General features: G+C 36.6%; 1 protein-coding gene across 1 annotated transcript in view; it reads left to right on the top strand.

The window, feature by feature from the left end:
* The window catches only part of LOC150076217 (uncharacterized), a 385004-nt gene that overhangs the window by 188420 nt on the left and 173432 nt on the right, over nucleotides 1–23152 (top strand). The window contains exons 9-10 of the mRNA XM_090388025.1: nucleotides 12435–12575; nucleotides 22277–22441. Of these exons, the coding sequence (XP_090244151.1) occupies nucleotides 12435–12575; nucleotides 22277–22441 (306 nt within the window). The remainder of the gene's footprint in view (nucleotides 1–12434; nucleotides 12576–22276; nucleotides 22442–23152) is intronic.

The following is a 23152-nucleotide window of genomic DNA, read 5'->3' as shown; positions in this document are numbered from 1 at the left end:
TAACCAATTACTAAAAACAGTTGGCAAACCATAAGATGGAAGCTTGTTTAGAAGACCTTTATGCCAAACACGATCAAAAGCCTTTGAGATGTCAAGGACAACTGCTTGTGTTTCACCGAGTAGCGTAACTACCCTTTTTCAGGTCCGGAGGCAAAAAGAACATGTTCGAGCCCCTACTTAATTAATGAAAATTGCAAAAACAGGAAATACCCAAAGATGCTGGGCCCATAAAGGGCACAGGCCCGGAGGCAATTGCCTTGCCTGCCTACATGGTAGCACTGGTTTCACCAAACTTTTCCATTGAATTTGTCCATAAATGGGTAACATAAGCCAGAATATCACCAGTGGATCGACACTGATGGAATCCGTACTGGCGATCATTGATCAGACGGAAGATTTCTATGTAGTTTAAGAGTTGGCGGTTACATGATTTCTCCATTACTTTAGAAAGAGTAGAAGTAATTGCAATGGGATGATAATTGGATGGGAGGGATGTGTCACCCTTTTTAGGAACTGGCTGGATATGAGCAAATTTCCAAGCAGAAGGAAAACCACCTTTGGAATAAGAAAGTGAAAAAAGATGGCAAAGAACAGCTGAAAGTTCAGGAGAACAGGTTTTGAGAACAAGTGGAGAAATACCATCAGGACCTGGAGCTTTCTTAGCATCAAGATTTGTCAAAATCCTTCTGACATCCTTTTGACTGAAGACCACAGGAGGCATTGAATGGAGCATGTTGGGAATGGTGGGAGGTGTTTTACCAAGATCATTAATACAGGAGTTGGAAGAAAAATGGGATGCTAGCAGGTCAGCTTTATCCTTGGCCGAAGTGACAACAGAACCATCTGGTTTTGACAGAGGTGGGTGAAGAGATGGGCAAAAGTTGTAGCCAATAGCTTTGGCAAGAGACCAGAATGCTTGACTACCATTAAGGCAAGAAGCAAGTTTTCTACTCTTAGACTGTTTAAAATCTAGTTTGGACTGATTAATAACTGCTTTACAATTGTTGCAAGCTTTTGCTTAGCACATTTATTGGAAAACCAAGGTTTAGATAAAGGACGAGATTTTAAAGTGGAGTGTGGGATAAAGGATGCCATTCGCACAAGAATAATTTCACTGACACGATCTGAGCAAACATTGACATCAGAAGTTTTGAAACGGTAGTCCGACCAAGGAAAAGAAGAAAACAAATCTTGCAGGTCATCCCATTTTGCATTCTTGTAATGCCAAACAACATGACGTTGGGAATTGTCATGAGATAAAGGCTCCATTGGAGAAGAGACAATCACCAAGTTGTGATCTGAAGTGCCTAAAGGGCCTGTCACTTCGACCGTGTACTTAGAAGAGTTGTTTGTGAGAAAAAGATCAAGCGTGCTGGCTGTATGGTGAGGATTGTCCGGTATCCTTGTAGGCAAATGAACAATCTGTGTAAGGTCATTAGTAATTGCAAAAGCCTCAGCAATTTGTCCAGCTGGGTTGGTGTGACTAGAAAACAGAAGCCAGCTGAAGTTGTGAACATTAAAATCACCAAGGAAAATTACCTCAATGTTAGGAAAGTTGGACAGGAGAAAGTCGAGTTGTAAAGAGAGGAAGTCAAAGAGCTCCAAGTGATTAGTGGAGTTGGAAGAACGGTAGAGACAACATATGAATTTGACACAATGAGGTATATATTTTAAGCCATAGAAGATTGAAACGAGGAGATTCCAAATTGTTATCTCTGACAGGGAATATCGGAACGGACTATGCACAAGTACCACCTTTGAGGTGAAAGTAATCATACAGCGAATAGTTTGGACAACTGAGATGAACAGTAGTTGAATCAACCGATAACTGAGATTCTGTCAGAAAAAGTACATGGGGTTTGGCAGACTGTAAGTGGAAATGGACATCGTTGAGATTAGAATTGAGACCACGTATATTTGTGAAATGAACTAGGAAGTGTTTGGGAGGTTTAGATCTTTTTGCAAATAAGCTTGCTCTATTAGTTTTGCAATTCATGGTGTATTCAATAGTAAGAAAAAGTGGGGGGGGGGGAAACATGCTGTGCGAAGTAGTGAAATTTTTGGATATGGTGTACACATGGTAAGAATATACCCAGATCCTTGACATAACGTGGCCTTGACAATGCCCCCCCAGCACACACTACTCGTACTCCCTACAGTCATTGCTGGCAGAGTAGAGGTAGGAAGATTATACACTAGCTGATGCGGAAGCCTCCTAAAGAGTTACCAATATGTTTGATTCGGTGTAACACAAATTTAGAGCTGTACCCTCTAAATATGTTTGATTCGGTGTAACACAATTTTAGAGCTGTACCCTCAAATGTAAGGAAGATTGGATCTTGCCATGATGTCCATCATAACCTCAAAAGTCATCAATTGTACCGCATGATGGAAGAGATTGGCAAGGATTGACCAGAACTTAGCTCTGTAGACTAAACATGAATTCCACCACTTCAAGCCTCCAATAAGCAAAGTGGTGGTATTGCACCAGTTGATGTGAGTCATCTACCACCTAGTATTGCCTGGTAACACAGAGGGGCAGCATTTCTCCTTGTGGTGTGGGTGCCACACCTCAACCGCTGCTTACGTTGGTTCACACCTGGATGATTGCCCACAGTGTGTTTGTGCATGGGGGTTATACCCAGGATAACTAACAGTCCCACCATTGTAAAGGTGCAGACAGAAGATTTGGCTGTCACAGACCTTCCAGAATTTGGCTGAAATTGGGTCTACTTGACTTGAGTGTCACCCTAATATCAGTTCCATCAGCGTTTTAGACTACCAGGTAGCAAGTACAGCTTGTCTGGCATATCTGAGAGAATGTCTGTGACAACCTCAAGGACCATATGGTCCAATTGACTTGAATGTCACCGGAATATCAGTTCCATCAGTATTTTAGACTCCCAAGTAGCAAGTACAGCTTGTCTGGCTTATCTGAGAGAATGTCTGGGACAACCTCAAGATAATCATTTTCTGCTGCATGCCTTTTCTGTAGGTACTTCCATGGGCACTATACTTCTGAATTGGCTTCTGTAAATTTCTCCTCTCTATCTCTTCCAGATCAGTCCATATACCTGTCACAACCAATCAACATCCATTTACTGTCCAACTTCAAACTCACAAAACCAACTTCTTTTTTTTTCATTTATTCCTTCAACTTCAACTTGACAAATCTGGTTACTTCCCTTGCCCATTCTAACAGATTCACATCTTTATAAAATGAATTTTCTGAAGATGCTGCCAAACTTGTGCTCTTTGCTACAGGATAATCACTTCCTTGTTACTGCTGGTAATACAGCAGTCCCTCGTTATACTGCAGTTCGCTCTACACTGATTCGCTATAATGCTTTTTTTATATTATAACTCATATCTCACTCTAACGCTGTCACAAATCCTTATAATGCTCTTTTACCCACGTACAGATTGAATTTTTGGCATGTTCAATGAAAACATTTCATCTGATGTAGTCGATAGCTTGAAAATGAATAGCAAAGTTTTCCAAGCTGACTTACGAAATTTTACCACTCAGTGAAATTTTCTCCCCTGCTAATTTAATTGCACTATAATGACTTGTTACGATCAACATTTTAAAAAATGATCAAGTATATTGCTTGTAATATTTGCGATATATGCATTTATCCGAAGTCTAGTCATCACTCGGTACAGTGTTAGACATCATCCGTAACAGGCAGTTTACTCGAACATTGTATCATAATTAATGCAACACAGTTACATTTTCAAAGATTAATAATGGCGGATAAGAATTGAAAAAGGAACAACGTCTGGACGCGGTACGAAGCCTACTAAGGTAAGAAAAATACTGAATTTGAAAATTAAATTATACGTTTTTGAAGTGAATCGATTCCATTCAATGACAAGTGGATGTGTGCAATAATTTAGGACTAGCAGGTTCAACTGTAAGAACAATTATAAAAAATAAAGAATTAATTTTAGCAGCGGGAAAGACAGCTGTTCCACTGCAAGCAATTAGGCTGGCTATTATAATTGAAATGGAGAGACTTCTAAATAATTTTATTGAAGATAATATCCAATGCACAATTCTGTTAAATTAAATATTGTTAAAGAAAAAGCAATTAGCCTACATGATGGTCTAAAGAAAGCTCACCTTAAAAAAAAAAAAAAAAAAAATGCAGAACCATTTAAAACTAGTAAGGGCTGGTAAGATAGATTAAAATCCAGGGAGAAGCTGCAAGTGCAGATGAAGAAGGAGCCAAAACTTTCAAAAAAGAACTTCTAAAAATTATTGAAGAGTGGTGTTAAACTTCACAACAAGTTTTTAACATAGATGAAACAGGACTTTTTTGGAAACGAATGCCTAAAGAAGTTTCATATTAAAAGAAGGAAAAAAAAAAAAAAAAGCATACCAGGCTTCAAAAGTGGCAAAGGATCAGTTGACTTTATTGTTGGGTGGTAACGCTGCATGGATTTTAAAGTAAAAAAAACCCCTTTTAATTTACTAGGAAGATGGCCAAAGTACAGCCCCAAATCGACCAAAATTACGAAAACTCGACAGCCCAGGGCCGTTGGATTAATAAATTCATGATTTTGAGTTTCATTTTGATACGTAGTTACTTACCACATAATTATATACGTATGTAATGGAAAATATTTTATATGCACAAATTTTTAATATTAAATATTTTGACCGACATTTGTGCATCTTTTCGCTAATGTTTATTATTAATTAGGAAACATTCTATGGCATAGACTGCAACTCACAAATACATATGTTACGTTAAGGGAATACGCCGCTCGCTTAGCACTGATTCACTTAGCACTCTTTTTTTGGGAACAAATTATCAGCGTTAAGTGGGGGTTTACCTGTATTCCTATATGTCATTAACAGAACTCCATGAGTAGTGCAGACAGGCTGCTAGGAGCCTATCTACACTTCTTAGTGAACTTCATGTTGGACAGTACAGTTACACCCAGGTCTTTTTTTTTTTTTTTTTAGTGTTTATGTTGTTCTAGATATTACTGCTACCCTCATGTCATTTGTCAATGTTAAATCTCAATTTCCCAATTAATTCATCTGCCCAAGTTTTCTAGGTCTTATTTCATTAGTATATCTTGATTCCTATCATTATCCACCCTGCCAACCTTTACACCTGTACTTAGTTTGTGGATGAGAATTGATAAGGTCTGATATTACTGATGACATTGTAACATTAATGCAGAAAAGTGTCCTTTTTACCACCGGACAGTGACAAAAAGGACACTTTTCAGCATTAATTTATTTTGGATTTGTGCATTTTAGTGCAAAGCTTCAAACTATGGAAATTCTTATAGTAACTGCATACTAAATGCATAAGAATCATTTTTGCATATAGCTACAAAGTGAGAGCAAACAGTTTTGCATAAAAGGTTTAATTATTTGAAATAGCTCATATTTTGAATCTCTTCACAATGAATTTCTCTCTTCATGCACTTGAAATAATTAACTCTTCCCAAGTAGAGAACTCTATTACTCTTTAAGAAACGAACTGTTCCAATGCTTTATATCATCATCATCAGCCATTTTCAATCCACTGCAGGACGAAGGCCTCTCCAGCAACTTTCCAGTTTCTTCTGTTTTGTGCAATGGCCATCCATTTACTACCCACGAACTCGTGAATTTCATCTGTCTGTCTCCATTATTGTCTTCCAAGTTTTGTTTTAGCTCCTCTTGGGTACCATTCTGTTGTTTTCTTAGTCCATCTGTCATGTCTTCAAGCTGTGTCCTACCCAAGTCCATTTCAGTTCTTTAGTTTTGATAAGAATGTCCTTTACTTGTGTTCGCTGCCTAATCCATTTGTTTCTCATCCTATCCAATAATCTGATTCCTAATATAATTTATTCCATTCTTAGCTGTGTATTTTTCAGCTTCTCTTCCATTCTTTTGGTGAGTGCCCAAGTTTCACTTCCATAAGTCATGGTGCCGACCGGGCTAGCCAGGTGGGTAAAGTGCCTGCCTGGCAACCCAAAGGTCGCGGGTTCGAATGCCGCCTCGGGCTTGGATCAAAGTACTGCAAAAACTTTGGGAGGTGCACTATGGCCACAGAAGCTGATGCGCCAAGAACTACCAAAAAAAAAAAAAAAATAAGTCATGGTGGGGAGTATACATTGGTTCATTATTTACGTTTCAAACTAATTGGGATATTGCTCCTCAGTATGTGACTATATTTCCTGAATGCTATCCTTCCGAAATTTATTTTTACATCATGATAAATATTTTAATTAAATGAACATCACATTACAAACCCTATATGAGGTTCTTGTTTATGCATACAAGGAGTATAAATTTTCCTTATTCAAATTTCTCACGTGATCTTGTTTTTTATAAAATTAACAATTGACAAGAGAAAGTTTTAATAGGCCAGACTCTGCCTCAGTTACAGTGGGCTGCAATCATGTAGCTGAGAGTCTAGTAGCTTGTAGTGATTTTACCATGGCCCTAAGGACAGCATGAAGGCATTGAATGCACTAGCATGTGTGGGTCTTCATGAAATCATAAATACAAGGTCACCAGCAAATGTTCTTTGTATCAGCTCTATCTTACTGTAATCATACACTTCTGGATGATGATCATCCTTTCAGGATAATCACTCAGGGTAAATTTAAAATTTTATTTATTGCCTTTTTTCTTTCTCAGTTCAAGTGCTTTATTTACTTCAGGATATTGCAAGATCTATAATGGAATATAATAGCATCTTGTGAAAAGTCCTAAGGCTTACTTTAATGAAAATCATTTGCACTTAAAAAAAAAAATAGAAATTATTCATATAATAGATTTAAAAGTGCTATACAACTTTTAATTATTTCATTTTATTTTGAATATTTATCCATTAGTTACATTTAAAAAATATTTACTTGTAATTTTTATCGAAATTTATGCAGGCTTAAATTTACTTGTCTGCTATCAATGGATTACTAATAATTGAGTTCATATCTTCTTATTGACTAATAGGGCTAAAATAACTGATTTTTAGTTATTAATGTAGCTGCAAGGTTTTGAGTCCTGTGTCATGAAAGAAGTTAATTCTGAAGAATTTTATATTTAATATTGAGCAAATTAGTCTTGTATACAATTTAAAGTTTTTCACTGAGTTTTTATTTCCTTATTGGCAAGCCAACTATTCCTAAAACATGTTGGCACCAACTCAGCATAGTTATGGACCTTTATGAGAGCTTGAAGAACAGGATTGATGCCCTTGAAATATTTAAATTGGGGTTGGGGCCCATCAAACTCGCAGCTGCCAAGCTCAATGCCAGAGCTCACACTTGTGTATCAGGCAACACAATGGCAATCCCCCAGCAGAATGCACTGGTTCCAGAGGAGGTAGTTATTCTTGTTGACTCTGTTGTTACCAACTATAGTTGGACTCCAATAACTACTGGGAAAATGGGAAATATATTGTGTCAACCAGTAACTACTAGGTAAATGGAAAATATATTGTTCAAGAAGGATAGGTGTAATAGCACCAGGGTATGTCTACCAGTGGCAAAAGTAGTAGTAGTAGTGGCATGTGATGCAAGAAAGCATGTGTATGAGCTTATGCAGCATCAGCCAAAAAAAAAAAAAAAAAAATCACACCATTCCCTCCAAATGCCTGCCCAGTTCTTCCTTAAATTTATTCAACCTATCAACTTCCACAACGACAGATGGAAGTTTGTTCCAGCAATTAACCACCCGCTGGCTAAAGGCAAATTTCCGCATATCTATTCTACATCTGTCTTTTCTTAATTTGAATTTATGTCCCCATAGGTTCGTAATCTGAACAAGTCGAAGGATCCCATCAGAATTCAGCTTGCTCAGCCCATTCAAGGTCTATCATCAAATAGATGATGATAGAGCAGATATCGTCTTTTAAGAGCACAAAAGTAATATTGCTGCAAATACTGGCACTAATGACATTAAGAGTAGGAGATCTGAGGACTTAATGCACAAGTACTGGACAATGCTGAGAAAAAGTCACAAGTTTGGGTTAAATTTGAAAGTATTTGCAATTCTGTCCAGACAATATAGGAGGGAGTATGTGATGATTTGTCACTCAGTTCAACCCTGGAGAGATCGTAAGGCTCATGGGGATTAGGATTTTTCTCAGTATTGTCAGTGTTTGTTAACAGAGAGACTTTCTACAGGGATGGGATACACTTAAATAGAAAGGGAGTAAGAATATATGCTGTTGCTATTGAGGCAGTGTTAGGTGGTTCTGAAAACTGCTAGCTTCGGGAGATACAGACTAATAGATTAACAATAGCCGCACACAGAGGTAAAAGTGATTCTTGTACTGCTTCTATTAGAGTGAGCAGCAGCCGCCTGGAAAGAAAGGTGCTGGGTATTTCAAGGACTGCTGGGAGTAATCATGGAACAAGTGAATACATGTTATTGTGTTATCCTGTTCTTACTTGAGGCAGTGTTAGGTGGGTCGGAAAACTGCTAGTTGGGGGGGATACAAGGACTAATAGATTAACAGTAGCCAGTGGCAGAGATGGAAGTGATTCTTGCACTGCTTCTATTGAAATGAGCAGAAGTCTGAAAAACAGGATGCAGGATATTTCAGAGACTGCTGGGAGTCATTGCGGTACAAGTAAACACATGGGTTGTGTTAGGGTAGCTAAGAATAGAAACAGGTGCATGTATACCTGCGTGTACACCAATGCTAGGAGTTTGGTAAATAAATTTGATGAATTTGAGGTATTGCTCAAAACATCAAAGGCAGATATTGTTGGGATATCAGAGACGTGGTGTCACACAGATATAAGTAATGCGGAACTGGAATTTGGGGAATACAATGTGTATAGAAAGGATAGACAGGACAGGAGGGGAGGAGGGGTTATGCTATTAATTAAGAAACACATAAAGTCCAAGGAAGTGAAGCCAGTCGACATCGATGGACAGGGCAGCGTCGAGTCAGTTTGGTGTGACATAAGCATAGGGAAATCAAAATTGAGAGTAGGAGTGTGCTATAGGCCTAATGACTCTGATGAGTATAATAAGATATTGTACAGGGAAATAGAGTGGACCAGTAAATCAGAGAGTCTTATAATGGGGGACTTTAATTTCCCAGATATTGACTGGAATTTGTGGGTTGGTCACTCGCACACTAGCAAGGCTTTTGTGGATTTATTGGATGATTGTTTTCTACATCAGCATGTTCGTGAGGCAACGAGAGGGAGCAATACTCTTGATCTGATTATCAGTAGTGATTCCTCATGCATTAAGAACCTGCAGATAAATGAACCACTAGGTGGCAGTGATCACAGTGTGTTGAAGTGGGATTTACTCAAGGAGGTAACTACCATCAGAGGTAAAGGGAAGGGTTTTTGTTTTCGTAAAGGCGACTATGATGGTCTGAGACAGTATTTAAATTCTATACAGTGGGACCAACTGATGATGTTACCAACAGCAAACTCAAAATGGGAAGCATTCAAGGAACTAATCTTGGAGGCTACCAGGCTTTACATACCAACTAAGAAATATTGTTCAAGGTTTAGGCCTAAATGGTTGTCAGATGAACTAATGAGACATGTGGCAGAGAAGAAAAATGCATGGGATACATACAAATTAATGGGTGACATGGAAGCCTATGATAGATATAAGTTGGTCTGTAACCAAGTCACAAAGGAGATTAGGCAGGCAAAGGCAGACTATGAAAAATCCTTGGCAAAGGATGCAAAGAAAAACAGAAAAGAGTTCTTTACATACTTGAACTCGAAAAGGAAAGGGATGAATCAGATTGGTCCACTGGATATTGATGGTTCAACAGTTGAGGATCCTGCTCAGGTGGCTAACAATCTAAACGAGTATTTTGCATCTACATTCACGCATGAGGAGTTATTCAGGAAGGAGAATGATGTAGGTAAAGTAAACATTGGCAGTGAGCTGGATGATTTTGTAATAACTGAGAGGAAAGTGGAGGAGAGATTGTTGGGGATAAACATAAAAAAGGCACCTGGGGTGGATGGGATCTATCCAGTTATATTAAAGGAGGCAGCAAAGGAAGTAAGCAAACCCTTAGCCATAATTATGAGAGCTTCCTTGGACTCAGGGGAGGTACCTATGGACTGGAGATGTGCAAATGTGACCCCAATTCACAAAGGAGGTTCAAAGGCTGACACAAGTAATTATAGACCTGTTAGTTTAACTTCTGTTCCAGGTAAATTAATGGAGGCACTGGTTAAAGAAGCACTGCAGGATCATCTAGACAAGAATTCAGTTATAGCTCAGACGCAGCATGGTTTTGTTAAGGGCAGGTCTTGCCTGACCAATTTGATTGGATACTATGATGTAGTCACAAAAGAACTGGATGCAGGGAATAACTTTGATATTATATATTTGGATCTTAGAAAGGCTTTTGATACTGTTGCACATGGAAGACTGCTGCACAAATTGGAGCAGTGTGGCATTGGAGGCAAATTGCTGCTATGGATAAGGGGATGGTTGAGTGGCAGAAGACAGAGAGTGGTAATCAATGGACACTGCTCAACGTGGACTAATGTTATTAGTGGAGTTCCTCAAGGTTCAGTGTTGGGTCCGTTGTTGTTTTCGGTGTTTATGAATGATATTGATGATGGGATATCAAGTTTAATGTCCAAGTTTGCAGATGATACAAAGGTTGGCAGGGTCGTTAAGGACAATACTGACGCTATGCTGCTGCAACAGGATCTGGACAGGTTGAACAGATGGGCTGAGAGGTGGCAAATGAGGTTTAACATCGACAAATGTAAAGTGCTGCATATGGGAAACAGTAACCCCAGAGCAACGCATCAACTCTGCGGTACTACACTGACAGTGGTGGAGAATGAAAAGGACCTGGGGGTAATTGTGCAGGCAGATATGAAGTTCTCTGAGCAGTGCAGACGAGCTGCAAGAGTAGCTCATGGTGTCTTGTCAATGATATACAGGAATTTTTCTAGCAGGGATAAGGAGGTGACTATTCCATTGTATAAGGCAATGGTAAGGCCACATCTTGAGTACTGTATACAGGTCTGGAGGCCTCATTTCAAGAAGGATGTAGAGCTGCTGGAACGGGTACAGAGAAGGGCAACAAGATTAGTAAATGGAACAAAGGGTTGCTCTTACGAAGAAAGGCTTAAGTTTTGCAAATTACAGAGTCTGGAGACTAGGCACCAGCGAGGTGATCTGATAGAGGTGTATAAGGCTTTGAATGGTTTGAGCATGCTCAATGCCAATGGGATTCTTCATCTTTCTCAGAATAATCACCTCAGAGGGCATAAATTCAAATTGAGGAAGGACGGATGTCGGATAGATGTGCGGAAATTTGCCTTTGGCCAGCGGGTGGTTGGTTGGTGGAACCGACTTCCATCACTGGTTGTTGAAGTTGATAGCCTAAACAAATTTAAAGCTCAACTGGACAGGTATTTCGAACGAACGGAGGGGTGAAATGGGAGTGGGTTTTTTTTTTTTTTTTTGTTTTTTTTGGCTGATGCTGAATAAGCTTGCTTTCTTGCATCATATGCCTCTGCTAATGCCAATGCTAATGCTAAAATAGTTGCATGTATACCTGCATGTACACCAATGCTAGGAGCAGAGTAAATAAATACGATGAATTTGTTGGTCAAGACATCAAATGATAGGACATAATTTATTAAGCTTATTCTTATCACTCTGGAAGTGTATTTAAACAAAAATCATGCCCCAGAATAGAGCAGCAAAGAAACATGCACAAAGTAGCAGGAGTGCTACTGTGTGTGTGTGTGTGTGTGTGTGAGAGTGAGTGAGTGAGAGAGAGAGAGAGAGAGAGATAGGTAAAGATAGTATGGTATAAGTTATTAACTTTGTTACAGAATTATGGAATGTTGCCATTGCTGTGACAATATGGACATTAAGAACATAATGTAATATATTGTATCTTATGTATTAGTTTTGACAAAGAATAGTGAATAACTGATAGACATATCTAGTTAAATTTATGTTAGATTGTTAAAGAATGCACAAGATAATATACAAACTGTCTTTTGTTACATAATTATTAAGACACATTACAGGTAATTATTTTTACCTATAATTTGGGTGACTTTTTCAGAGGTCAACCACCAAATTTGGAAGGAAAAACAACGATGAAGTTCTCTGTTTCTGTGATAATCAATATGCTGTCTAACATAAACTTACCTAATGGTAGGTACTCCATAAATTTAATTAGGTATGTCTATCAGTTATTCACTACTCTTTGCCAGTACTAATGTATGTAATGTAACCTATGATACTATATATATATAAAAATGCAATAGGGAGAAATTCAATAATGATGTTTATTTGAGGTTGTAGAAAGTGTTCTGCTATAGAAAAAACAGGTTATAACTGTATTTAGATTCCAGGGTAGAATGGAAGTGAAGAACTGAATGGGGGGAAGGGCTTATCTATTAACAGATTGTTTTACTTCTCATTTTTTATCTTTCTTTCTGAATAGATATTGATGAATGCAAAACTGGTCAGCACACCTGCACACCACCCTTACAAGTGTGTTATAACATGGAAGGTGCTTACCACTGTATATTGCCTTGCCCTCCTGGTTTCATGCCCCTGTCTGGTAATCCTAATGAATGCAGAGGTGAGGCTTTTGAATTATCCATGAAATAATCATTAGTACATTTGTAGTTTAGATATGAAATTATAACCCAGAAATATCTGTATTAGCATAAAAATTATTTGGTATATGAGAACTGAAAGGCATGTCAATAGTTAGAACTGAGAGGCGTGTTGAATGCAGGTATTGGTACATCAGCTACTTTGGCTATAGTATATCAGTTCAAATGGTTTATTATTTATTATGCCTAACAAATACATGTTCGTGGACTGATTTGCGTGTTTTGTGAGATAGGCCAAACTATCTGGAAGATACCTTTTTAGAATTCTTTGAAGTCCATGACTGGAACAAATGCAGAGAAGGGCAATGAGATTTTTCATTTGATGACCAATGTCATTATATGAGTGATAAGTGACAAACTCTGTACTTTTTATTACCTATCACATTTCATTACCCATAAGAAAAGGATCATTAAATAAAGTTTACTTCATTTAATGATCAGTTCTCTGATTCTCCTGCCCACCTAGGCAGGAGAATCAGAGAACTGATCATTAAATGAATCTGATCCTCCTGCCCACCTAGCTACGGAGGTACCTAGGCACCTCCGTAGCTAGGTGGGCAGGAGGAGCAGTGCACAGCACATGCTTCTTGATTAGATCGGGGTTCAAGCCCGTGTCCACCAAATACGGAGGATGCGGAAAGGTCAAGGAATGACCACCGCATGTCCCCGGAGCAATGTGGCCTTAGTTGCTAATGCTCCTAAAAACCAAATAACAAACTAACAATTCCCCGATCTGTTTTCAAATATGTATCAGGGTATTTTATCCTAAGAATGTAGAAGTTAGGGAAATGTTTTGGGGACTACTGACTTTACAGAAAACCTAAATACTTCTTCCAGTGCAAGTTATGCATGCATGTTTTTTTTTTTTTTTTTTAATGAAAAGGCATGTTTAATAACATTTGTATCAATCCCAACTCCAAAATGCATTGTAATATTTTATTTGTTTATTTGTCTTCTCATGGAAAAAAACGTGTATTATCCCATTAAACAAGCAAACTGATCACTGACCATAGAATACATGAAATTTATAGACATGACATATGGATGATTTAGTTACTTCTACATGTATGTTCTACGATAATCCAACCAAATAATATATGTATGCAGAGGGTAAAAATATTCAGGATTATAAATCCATCCTAGTTATATTACTTGCATTGAAAATGAAAATAATTTTTATAAGCACTTGCAAAAGTACATTAATGTTTACTGAGACAGATGATCTTGTCTCCTAGCTTTCAAAAAGTCACTGAAAGTCACTTCATTTTTTCCTTCAAAGGAACCAGTCTTTTGAAGGGTAAAATGAAGGAATTTTGTCGGCCTTTCGTCTTTTGAGTTTCAGTTTTCAGTGTTGTGTGAAGTGCACAATGTTTTCTCGTAAACATTTAACTTTAAAAGATAAAGTCGAACTCATTAATGTGTATGATTGGCAAAAAAATAGTGTTTGCAATCTCGCTGCAAAATTCAAAATCGGGAAGACGCAGTTAAGCGACATCCTAAAGGAAAAAAATGAACTTCTCAAACGATTTTGGCAACACGTAAATGATCAGGTTCAAAAATCATTCCCGAAAACTGTTGGACTTCAAATTGACAATGTTACGTATGAGTGGTTTTGTCGTGCACGTGCTAAAAAAATTCCCATTAATAGGCCTTTCCCATTAAAATTCCCATTATTAGGGAAAAGGCTTTGGAGGTTGCAAAATCTATGGGAGTAAATGAGTTCAAAGCTTCTGTGGGATGGCTAGACAAGTTCAAAACTCGGCATAAAATTTCTTGGAAAACCGTAAATGGTGAAGGTGGATCTGTTAATACTGGGGTTGTAACAGAGTGGACCGTCAAATTGGAAGATTTATGTCGTGATTTGAAGCTAAGGATATTTACAACTGTGACAAAACAGGGTTGTTTTTTAAAGCTCTTCCTGAAAAAACAATGAGTCTAAAAAACGAAAAGTGCCAGGGTGGAAAAATTTCTAAGGAACGCTTGACTATACTATTGTGTACAAATATGCTGGGAGATGTTTAACAACATCTTGTTATAGGGAAACCACAAAATCCTCGTTGTTTCAAGGGCATAAAGTTGAATCTTTTGAATGTTGACTGGAAGTCTAATAAAAAAACGTGAATGACACGAGATATCATGAGCGGATGGATAAGTTACACTTTAACTAAAACATGATTTCGTCAAAACAGAAAAATTATTCTTTTCATGGATAATGCAGCATCTCACCCGCACATTGAATTGTATCATTCAAATTGTTTTTCTGCCACCAAACACATCTGCAGAGTGTTTTAAGACATCTCATTGCAAACATGAACGATGTAACATGTGCGAGTGACCTTGTAAAGAAACTCAGAATCCTAGATGCAATTCAATGGATTGCCTCTTCAGTAAATTAGAAAACAAACTGTCGTGAACTGTTTTGTAAAGTCTGGCTTCTCAAACGCAAAAATTGAAGTTGTGAACAGCAATGTGGAGCACCAAGAAGAACAAGAACTTCAACATCTATTGATAATGTACGATACTTCTGCTACAAGTGATCCTGGCTACAAAGATATAGACTCGAACCTCACTACAGAAGATGGTGCTCTAGATATCAACAACATTATCATTGATATTTTTCAAGAAGTTCCTCATGAGGATGAAGAAATGGAAGGCAGTCATTCTGTCGAAGAACATATTAATGACGAACCACTGATGAAAATAGAAGCGCTCATACAAATCAATCGTTTAAAAATGTTATTCACCGCTGAAGAAGATACTGAAGGACTTTCGATGGTTTCTTCACTCCAAACAAATGTTGAAAACAAAATTATCAGCCGGAAGAAGGTGCAGAAGAAAATAAGTGATTACTGTAGGTATTTTTCTTAAGATAAAGTCATAATATGCATAGCACAATTGTATGTATATTATTTACAAAAATATTGTGCAAAATCTGTATATAATTTAATTTTACATTAAACGTTTAATGATTTTTCTTTCTTTTTTTTCTCCCTCAGACTTCTTGTTAGCGGACACTTCTCTCTAATGGACACATTTTCGTTCCCCATGGCTGTCCGTTAAAGGGAAGTTTCACTGTATAGGTAAAGGAGTATAAGAGAGAAATAATAGGTAAAGAAAATCAAGGTTATATTATAACCTTGAATATCTCTCTTTTGGTCCTATTCCTTATTCAGTAAACTTCATAACTTAGCGTAAACTTGCTATTGCAAATTACTGCTATGTGGCTGATCATACAGCACTTGCTGGAACTGGTGATTACTTTAATGTTATTTTTGAACAGCTAACAATGAAGAGAAAGGAAATGCCATCCATAGATTTATTCAAGCATACATTTTTCCAGCTGTACCCACACTAAGTACAGCTGCAAAAATTCTTCTTTATTAAATCTATGGTTAATTTCATCTCTAAACAGCTACATACTAGTGTGCACAAACAATAGGTTAAATTTTGCAAAAACAAGGTTTCTGCTGCCGTTATAACTAGACAATATAGCCTGGCAGTTGTGGAAATGAATAATATGCAGCTCACAGTCTCTCCCTTAGCTTCTCTGCTAATGCTATGGAAGAGAAGGCCTAGTGTTGTTTTTCTGATTACTACATTTATAATGCAACAAAAATGTAGCAATCTTTGATTGAATTTCTCCACAGTACATTAAAAAATCAAAATGTTGCATAAATTAAGATTGCACATACCTTGTTATAATTGTTCCTTAAGAAGAAAGTTACTTTTTATTATTCTCCAATGCAAAAGTATTTTTTCATTGATATTCTGATACTGTGCTAGGCATGCATTTAAAATTTGTGCATGACATTTGCTGGGGCTTTATTGTCATTTGTTTCCATTTAGCAAATTCAACTTAACCAGTTCAGTTTGATAAACTGATAACATAGTATTGTCATTATAAATGTCAATAAAAATGTTTATAGATGTAAATAACTTTAGTTTTTAGTGCTTCGTATTTATTGAGATGTGCTTCTCTAAAACTGCTCTGATATATATATATATATATATATATATATATACACACACACACACACCCTCTAAAATATGGTATTTCTCAATCCCTGAGGGTGCTGGAGTGTGTGTGTGTGTGTGTGTGTGTGTGTGTGTGTGTGTGTGTGTGTGTGTGTGTGTGTGTGTGTGTGTGTGTGTGTGTGTGTGTGTGTGTGTAATCAGATATATATATGACTGATTAAAATTTGATGAAATGGGTTCTAGCTACAAGTAGGATTCCAAGATGACATATTGACTGAGACTGTCTATCACTGTTTGAAGAGTAATATATATATATATATTTACACATACAAGTTGATCATTTAATTCACAGAATTGCACCACTGCTATACAGCCACTCAAATTTTGGCAAACTGCCAGTAGATAGCAGGAGAGTATATGTTCAAGAATATGCTGACACATTGCAACTTCTGACATGTTGTCTTGTAGTTGAAAAGTGGCCTTAAGTTGTGTGTTATAAGTGTGAACCGTTTTGTGATATGTTTCTGGATAACAACGACTGATCCATGTGTGATCACCAGTCACTATGCAATAAGAAATCCTTTGCCATGTGTCTCAAATGGTGTGAAATCCAGTGACCATTGATTCACAAAATTTTAAGGTGCTCTCCTATAACTGTGTGTGCACTGTCATTTGATATTCTACATTTAGCTGATAGATTGTGATTCTTCTGTCTTCATCCAGAATCTCCTGGGCCTTTGCAATTTGCTCTGGAGTGGTGGAAATCTTTGGCTGTTTAGGCCACAAATCATCAGCCACAGATTCTTGACCTTTAATGTGCCTGTGCCACTTGAAAATTGCAGTATTTTTTTCAAATACTTGTTTCTGTTAACCTGATATTTCTCACAGTCTCTGTAGCAGTCATACCATGTGAAAGGAAAGCATATGACAAAACATTGCTCAATCTCCAAATCTTGTTATGCAACTCACAAAATGTTTCAAATTTAGAGCATGTAAGGCTTCTTTGCAACTACCAGACAACATGTCAGAATTACAAATGTTCTTGCAATTCTGACATGTCGCTGGTATGGTATGTTCAAGAATTTCCTATTCTTTACTGCATACACTTTCCTGGTATCTACTGGCAGTTAGCTGAAACTTGAGTAGTTTTATAATGGCTGCCAGCCTGTATATATACAGTAAAGGCTTAGCTATCTGTTATCACTCTATTGTTTTGATTCCTTCTCCATCTCACATCCAAAAAATAATTTGAACAGTTTTTTTCTCAAAAAAATAAAACTTAAAATCAATTTTTTTTTTTTTTTTTTTGTAAATTTCTTATTTTCATTAACAAATACAGCCATAATAAACACCTGAGAATAATTTGCCATAATTGATCAGTTAGCCATAAAAAAAAAAAATTTATTCTGCAGGTTTTTTATTTCCAACATAACATAAAATGGGTATCAACCTAGGGATTAAACCTTCTCTCTCAATTTAGAAAACAATAGATTAATAAAAGCACTTAAGTTTTATATAAACTGATATCATTAAAGATTTATTTTCAAAGAAAATAAATGTATGTGATGGCAGCTCCTTTAATTCATAAGAGTACAAAACAGAACTAAACTCCTCTGTCCCTTGTCAAAAAATTACTAAATTACTAAAGCATATACCGTCCTTGTCAGTTACAATTATAAAAGACTAATAAGAGATGAGTGTAGAGACAATATTCATGAATGACCAAACATCACTGGCGCATTATAGCCTTAGTAGCTGATGCGCCAATAAAACCAAAAAACCCAACCCAAACCCAAACATCAGAATAACATTCATCCAACTGGCAAATTTGTGCACCCAGAAACTCTGTCCTCAGAGTTGCCGGATAAACTAGGCTTATATACATATAAATGCACATATTTAAAATTCCATATATTAGTAAGAAATACTATTAAGATTATTACTATATTTAATACCACTCATATACCATGTGAAATATAGTTTATTAAGCTATTCGTCTAAAATACTATACATTAAGGTGATGTTTCAACTATCTTACAATGGGTTTTGTCATTGTTTATGAAAATACATATCATCAGACCATGCTATTGGAGGAACAGAAAATAGAAAGGGTTCCAAATTTGAATATATTATACAATTAATGTTACAATTACAATTATAAATATACAATTCTGAAGTATTAAGTCTGAATTACTGTTACAATAGAAACCAAATATTAAATTAGGTAAATAATTGGTAAATACAAAGAGATTAAATTCTTATCTACTGACAGACTCCTCTTGCCGATGCTCCCAGAAATCTGATGGGCAAGGTGTGCTGCCAGCAATTAATTTATAGGTGAGGGATGATTAAGTCCAATAGCCAATAGAATTGTGTGACGTTTTCTATCTACCTTTGATCTCATACTCTTGACATCAAGGTTAGTATGCATGCTGATTCTGGCGGTCTGGAGGGGGTGAAACAATTCCTGACATCTAGCCTATTTTCTTTTCCTGGTTTTTCATTTCTTCTATTTTCTTATCAAAAATATGGAAATATTGCTGGTTGAATTCGACTCCCTGTGTTTTATTGATTGCCAAGGCTCCAAACATTTTTATGAAGAAGGCTTCTTTGAACTTCCTTCTGTTGTATTGGCTGTCTGTAGAAAGGATTCTGTGTTGTTGAAACCTCAAGTGTCACCACATTGGAATGCTTGGAGGGCTGTGTCGGATTTAGAACTCTTCCATATTGTGCAACCTTTTTGTGTTCTTTGATTCTGCAGTTTAGATGTCTGTATGATTCTCCTATATGTGTACCCCTGTATATTATAATATTGGTTATTGTAATATATTAAAATTTATACCACTCCCCAACAGCATGGTCTGATGGTAAGATGGTATTGGTAAGATACCTGAAAGTCAACTTAATATATAGTAGTTTAGGTGAATAGCTTAATAAACTATATTATTAATTTCACATGGTATATGAGTGGTATTAAATATAGCATTAATCTTAATGCAAAAATCATGTAACGTCCTTCCCCAACTATATAAGAAATACTGTTATTATGCTGTAATAAGAAACAATATCATTAAGATATTAGTTCAAGCAGTGTTATAATCATAACTCCAAAAATTAGTTATTATATTGTGAAACATAAAATTGACTTTATTAATGTTTAACATTTGATTTATTAAATGTCTTCTTTTATCTTGAAGCACATTATTTTCTCATGATTTTTTAAGAATATTTTTAGAAAATTTTTAAAACTAATTTTAAAATATTAAAAACTTGTTTTTATTCTTCTAGTGGATCAAAAAGAACTAACCTTACAAACTCTTTCCTCTTTTCATACCCATCCAAGTGACAGTACAGTAAACCCTCAATTTTATGAACCTCAATTGAAGGGATTTCAGATTTAACAGATAAAGTTTCACAGGCACCAGTGTATCTTAAGTGTACATATAAGGTAGGGAAAACTGTGAATGCACTATCATATCATTAGATGCTTTTCTGTGCCCTCATTCTCTATCATAACCCCAATTACAGTGTATCATCAGGGTCCTAATGAAAATTGGTGAGAAGTGAAAGCATATGCAAATGGTAATGATCAGAAGTGAAACTGGTGAGTCTGTTTATGGCATTTGTGAGGAGTATGATATGAAAAAAAAACAAATTGTCATATACTGTAAAAAGCAAGGCTAAGTTTAAGGAGCTTTTAAGGAAACCGAGTCTGAAGATTCACCAGTACAGCTTCTTAGCTCAAACTCTGAATAAACTTTTTCCAGGCACATGGTAAATTTTCTTCTACTGTGTATCAACCAATAAAGTCAAGTTAAATAAGAGTTTGTTTTTTATTGTTTATCTTTATGTTAGTGTTTCTAATGCATACATATACAAAGTAACTACTTAAATTTAAAGGCAAGGCTCTTGATCTGATTATCACCATTGATTATTTATGCATTAAGAATCTGCAGATAAAGGAACCACTAGGTGGCAGTGGTTCACGGCCACCAGTGTACTGATTGGGATTTACTTAAAGATATAACTACCACCAGGTGTAAAGGGAAGGGTTTTTGCTTTCTTAAAGGTGGATTTTCCTAAATGGATGTCAGATGAACTAATGACACTTGTGGCAGACAAAAAAAATACATGGATACATATAAATTATCAGGCGACAGCCTATGGTAGATATAAGCTAGTCTGTAATCGAGTCACAAAGGAGTTAGGCAAGCAAAGGCAGATATTAAGAAATCTTTGGCAAAGAATGAAAAGAAAAACAGCAAAGACTTCTTTACTTATGTAAACTCTAGAAGGATGGGGATAAATCAGATTGGTCCACCTGATGCAGTGATGCTTCAATTGTTGATGATACTGTCAGGTAGCTGACAAACCGGATGAGTATTTTGCATCTACATTCACACATAAGGAATTCTGTATGGAAGTGGAGGCCAGAAGTTTATCAAACTTTAACAGGGAGCTAAATGATTTTGTAATAACAGAAAGCAAAGTGGAGGAGAAATTGTTGAAGTTAAACATAAGAAAGGCACCTGGGGTGGATAGGATCTATCCAGTTATATTAAGGGATGCAGTAAAGGAACTAAGCAAATCCATAGCCATAATTATGAGAGCATCCTTGGATTCAGGGAAGATCCTCAAGGACTGAAGATGTGCAAATGTATCCCCAATTCACAAAGGGGTAATCAAATGGTGACATGAGTAATTACAGACCTGTTAGTTTAACTTATGTCGCAGGGAAAATAATGGAGTCACTGATTACAGAAGACTGCAGTTATAGTTCAGACACAGAATGGGTTTGTTAAGGGGAAACCTTGTCTGACCAATTTGATTGGATACTATGATGTGGTCACAAAGGTACTGACTGCAAAAAGTAATTGTGATATCATATACTTGGATTTCAGGAAGGCTTTTAATCCATTGCACATGAAAGTCTGTTGTACAGATTGGAGCAGTATGGCATTAAGGCCTAGTTGCTCATATGCATAATGGGATTGTTGAGTGGGAGAAAACAGAGAGGGGTAATCAATGGACACTGCTATTAGTGGAGTTCCCTGGGGATTGGTGTTGGGATCATTGTTATTTTCTATATTTATCAATGATTTTGATGAAGGTAAATCAGGCTTAAAGTCCAAGTTTGCAGATGATACACAGGTTGACAGGGTTGTTAACGACAGCAATGACAGTATACTACTGCAACAGGATCTAGAAAATTTGGGCAGAAATGGGCTGAGAAGTTCCAACTGAAGTTGAACATTGACAAATGCAAAGTACTGCATATTGGGTAGCAATAACTCCAGAGTAACAATGTGCTAGCTGTGCGGTACTACACTCTGAGTGGTGGCGAACGCTAATTTTCAATTGTGTGGGGTGCAAATGACAAAAAAAAAAAAAAAACCTTTAGATTTATTTTACATTCATTAATAATGAATACTTGTTCCCTCTCTTAATCCTTAAAAATAAGGATTTATTGTATCTTTATTTTATCCTTCATGTCTTCTGCATAAAAGCAATTCTAGTTAGTTGATTAATTAATTTCAGTGCAAGACATTTTTTCTAAAACAGTCAACTAATATTGGCTAATTATATATCAAACTAAAAGTAAAAAAAAAATCTTTTGCAGTTGTCTTTGGCCTTCTTTTATCTTCTTATCAATGATTTGTTAATATAAAGTAATTTTATTTACTTCTAGATCTTGATGAGTGTGCTGAAGGCCTCGATGATTGCAACCATCAATATGAGACTTGTGTGAACACAAATGGAAGTTACGATTGTCATAGTATGAATTCTGGTCACGTGTCTCGGGTACAGTGTCCTCCAGGTTATAGACTGAACTTAGAAACACGATTTTGTGCTGGTAAGACATATCACAATGTTGATACTTTATATTTGTTTCTGTTATCTTTCAATTTAAAAAAAGTGGGCTTTTTTGTGAATATAGTTTTCTTTCATCTATAGCTAATCTCTATATATTAATAGAGGCATTTAATGCAAGAAAGCAAGCGTATGAGCTTATGTAGCATCAGCAAAAAAAAAAAAAAATGTTTTTAAAAATTTACACAACCATTCCCTCTAAAAGTTTGTCCAGTTCCTCCTTGAATTTATTTAAGCTACCAAATTCCACAATGATAGATGGAAGTTTGTTCCAGCAATTAGCCACCCGCTGGCTAAAGGCAAATTTCTGCATATCTATTCTACAACTGTCTTTCCTCAATTTGAATTTATGCCCCCTTAGGTTTGTAATCTGAGTAGGGGGAAGAATCCCATCAGAATTCAGCATGCTGAACCCATTCAAGGCCTTATACACCTCAATCAGATCACCTCACAGGTGCCTAGTTTCCACCTGCTGCAATTTGCAGAACTTAAGCCTCTCTTTGTAAGAGGATCCCTTCATTCCCATCACCAATCTTATTGCCCTTTTCCGTACATGCTCAAGCAAATCTACATCCTTCCTAAAATGAGGCCTCCAGACCTGTATGCAGTACTCAAGGCATGGCCTGACCATTACTTTATACAAAGGGATAATCACCTTTTCCTTGCTAGCAAAATTCCTGTACATCATTGACAA

This window comes from Mastigoproctus giganteus, chromosome 13 (assembly GCF_048544385.1).
Source record: "Mastigoproctus giganteus isolate SK-2022 chromosome 13, ASM4854438v1, whole genome shotgun sequence".
Lineage (NCBI taxonomy): Eukaryota > Metazoa > Arthropoda > Arachnida > Uropygi > Thelyphonidae > Mastigoproctus > Mastigoproctus giganteus.
Note: the sequence above shows the minus strand (reverse complement) of the source record. Positions and strands in the feature narration are given on the sequence as shown.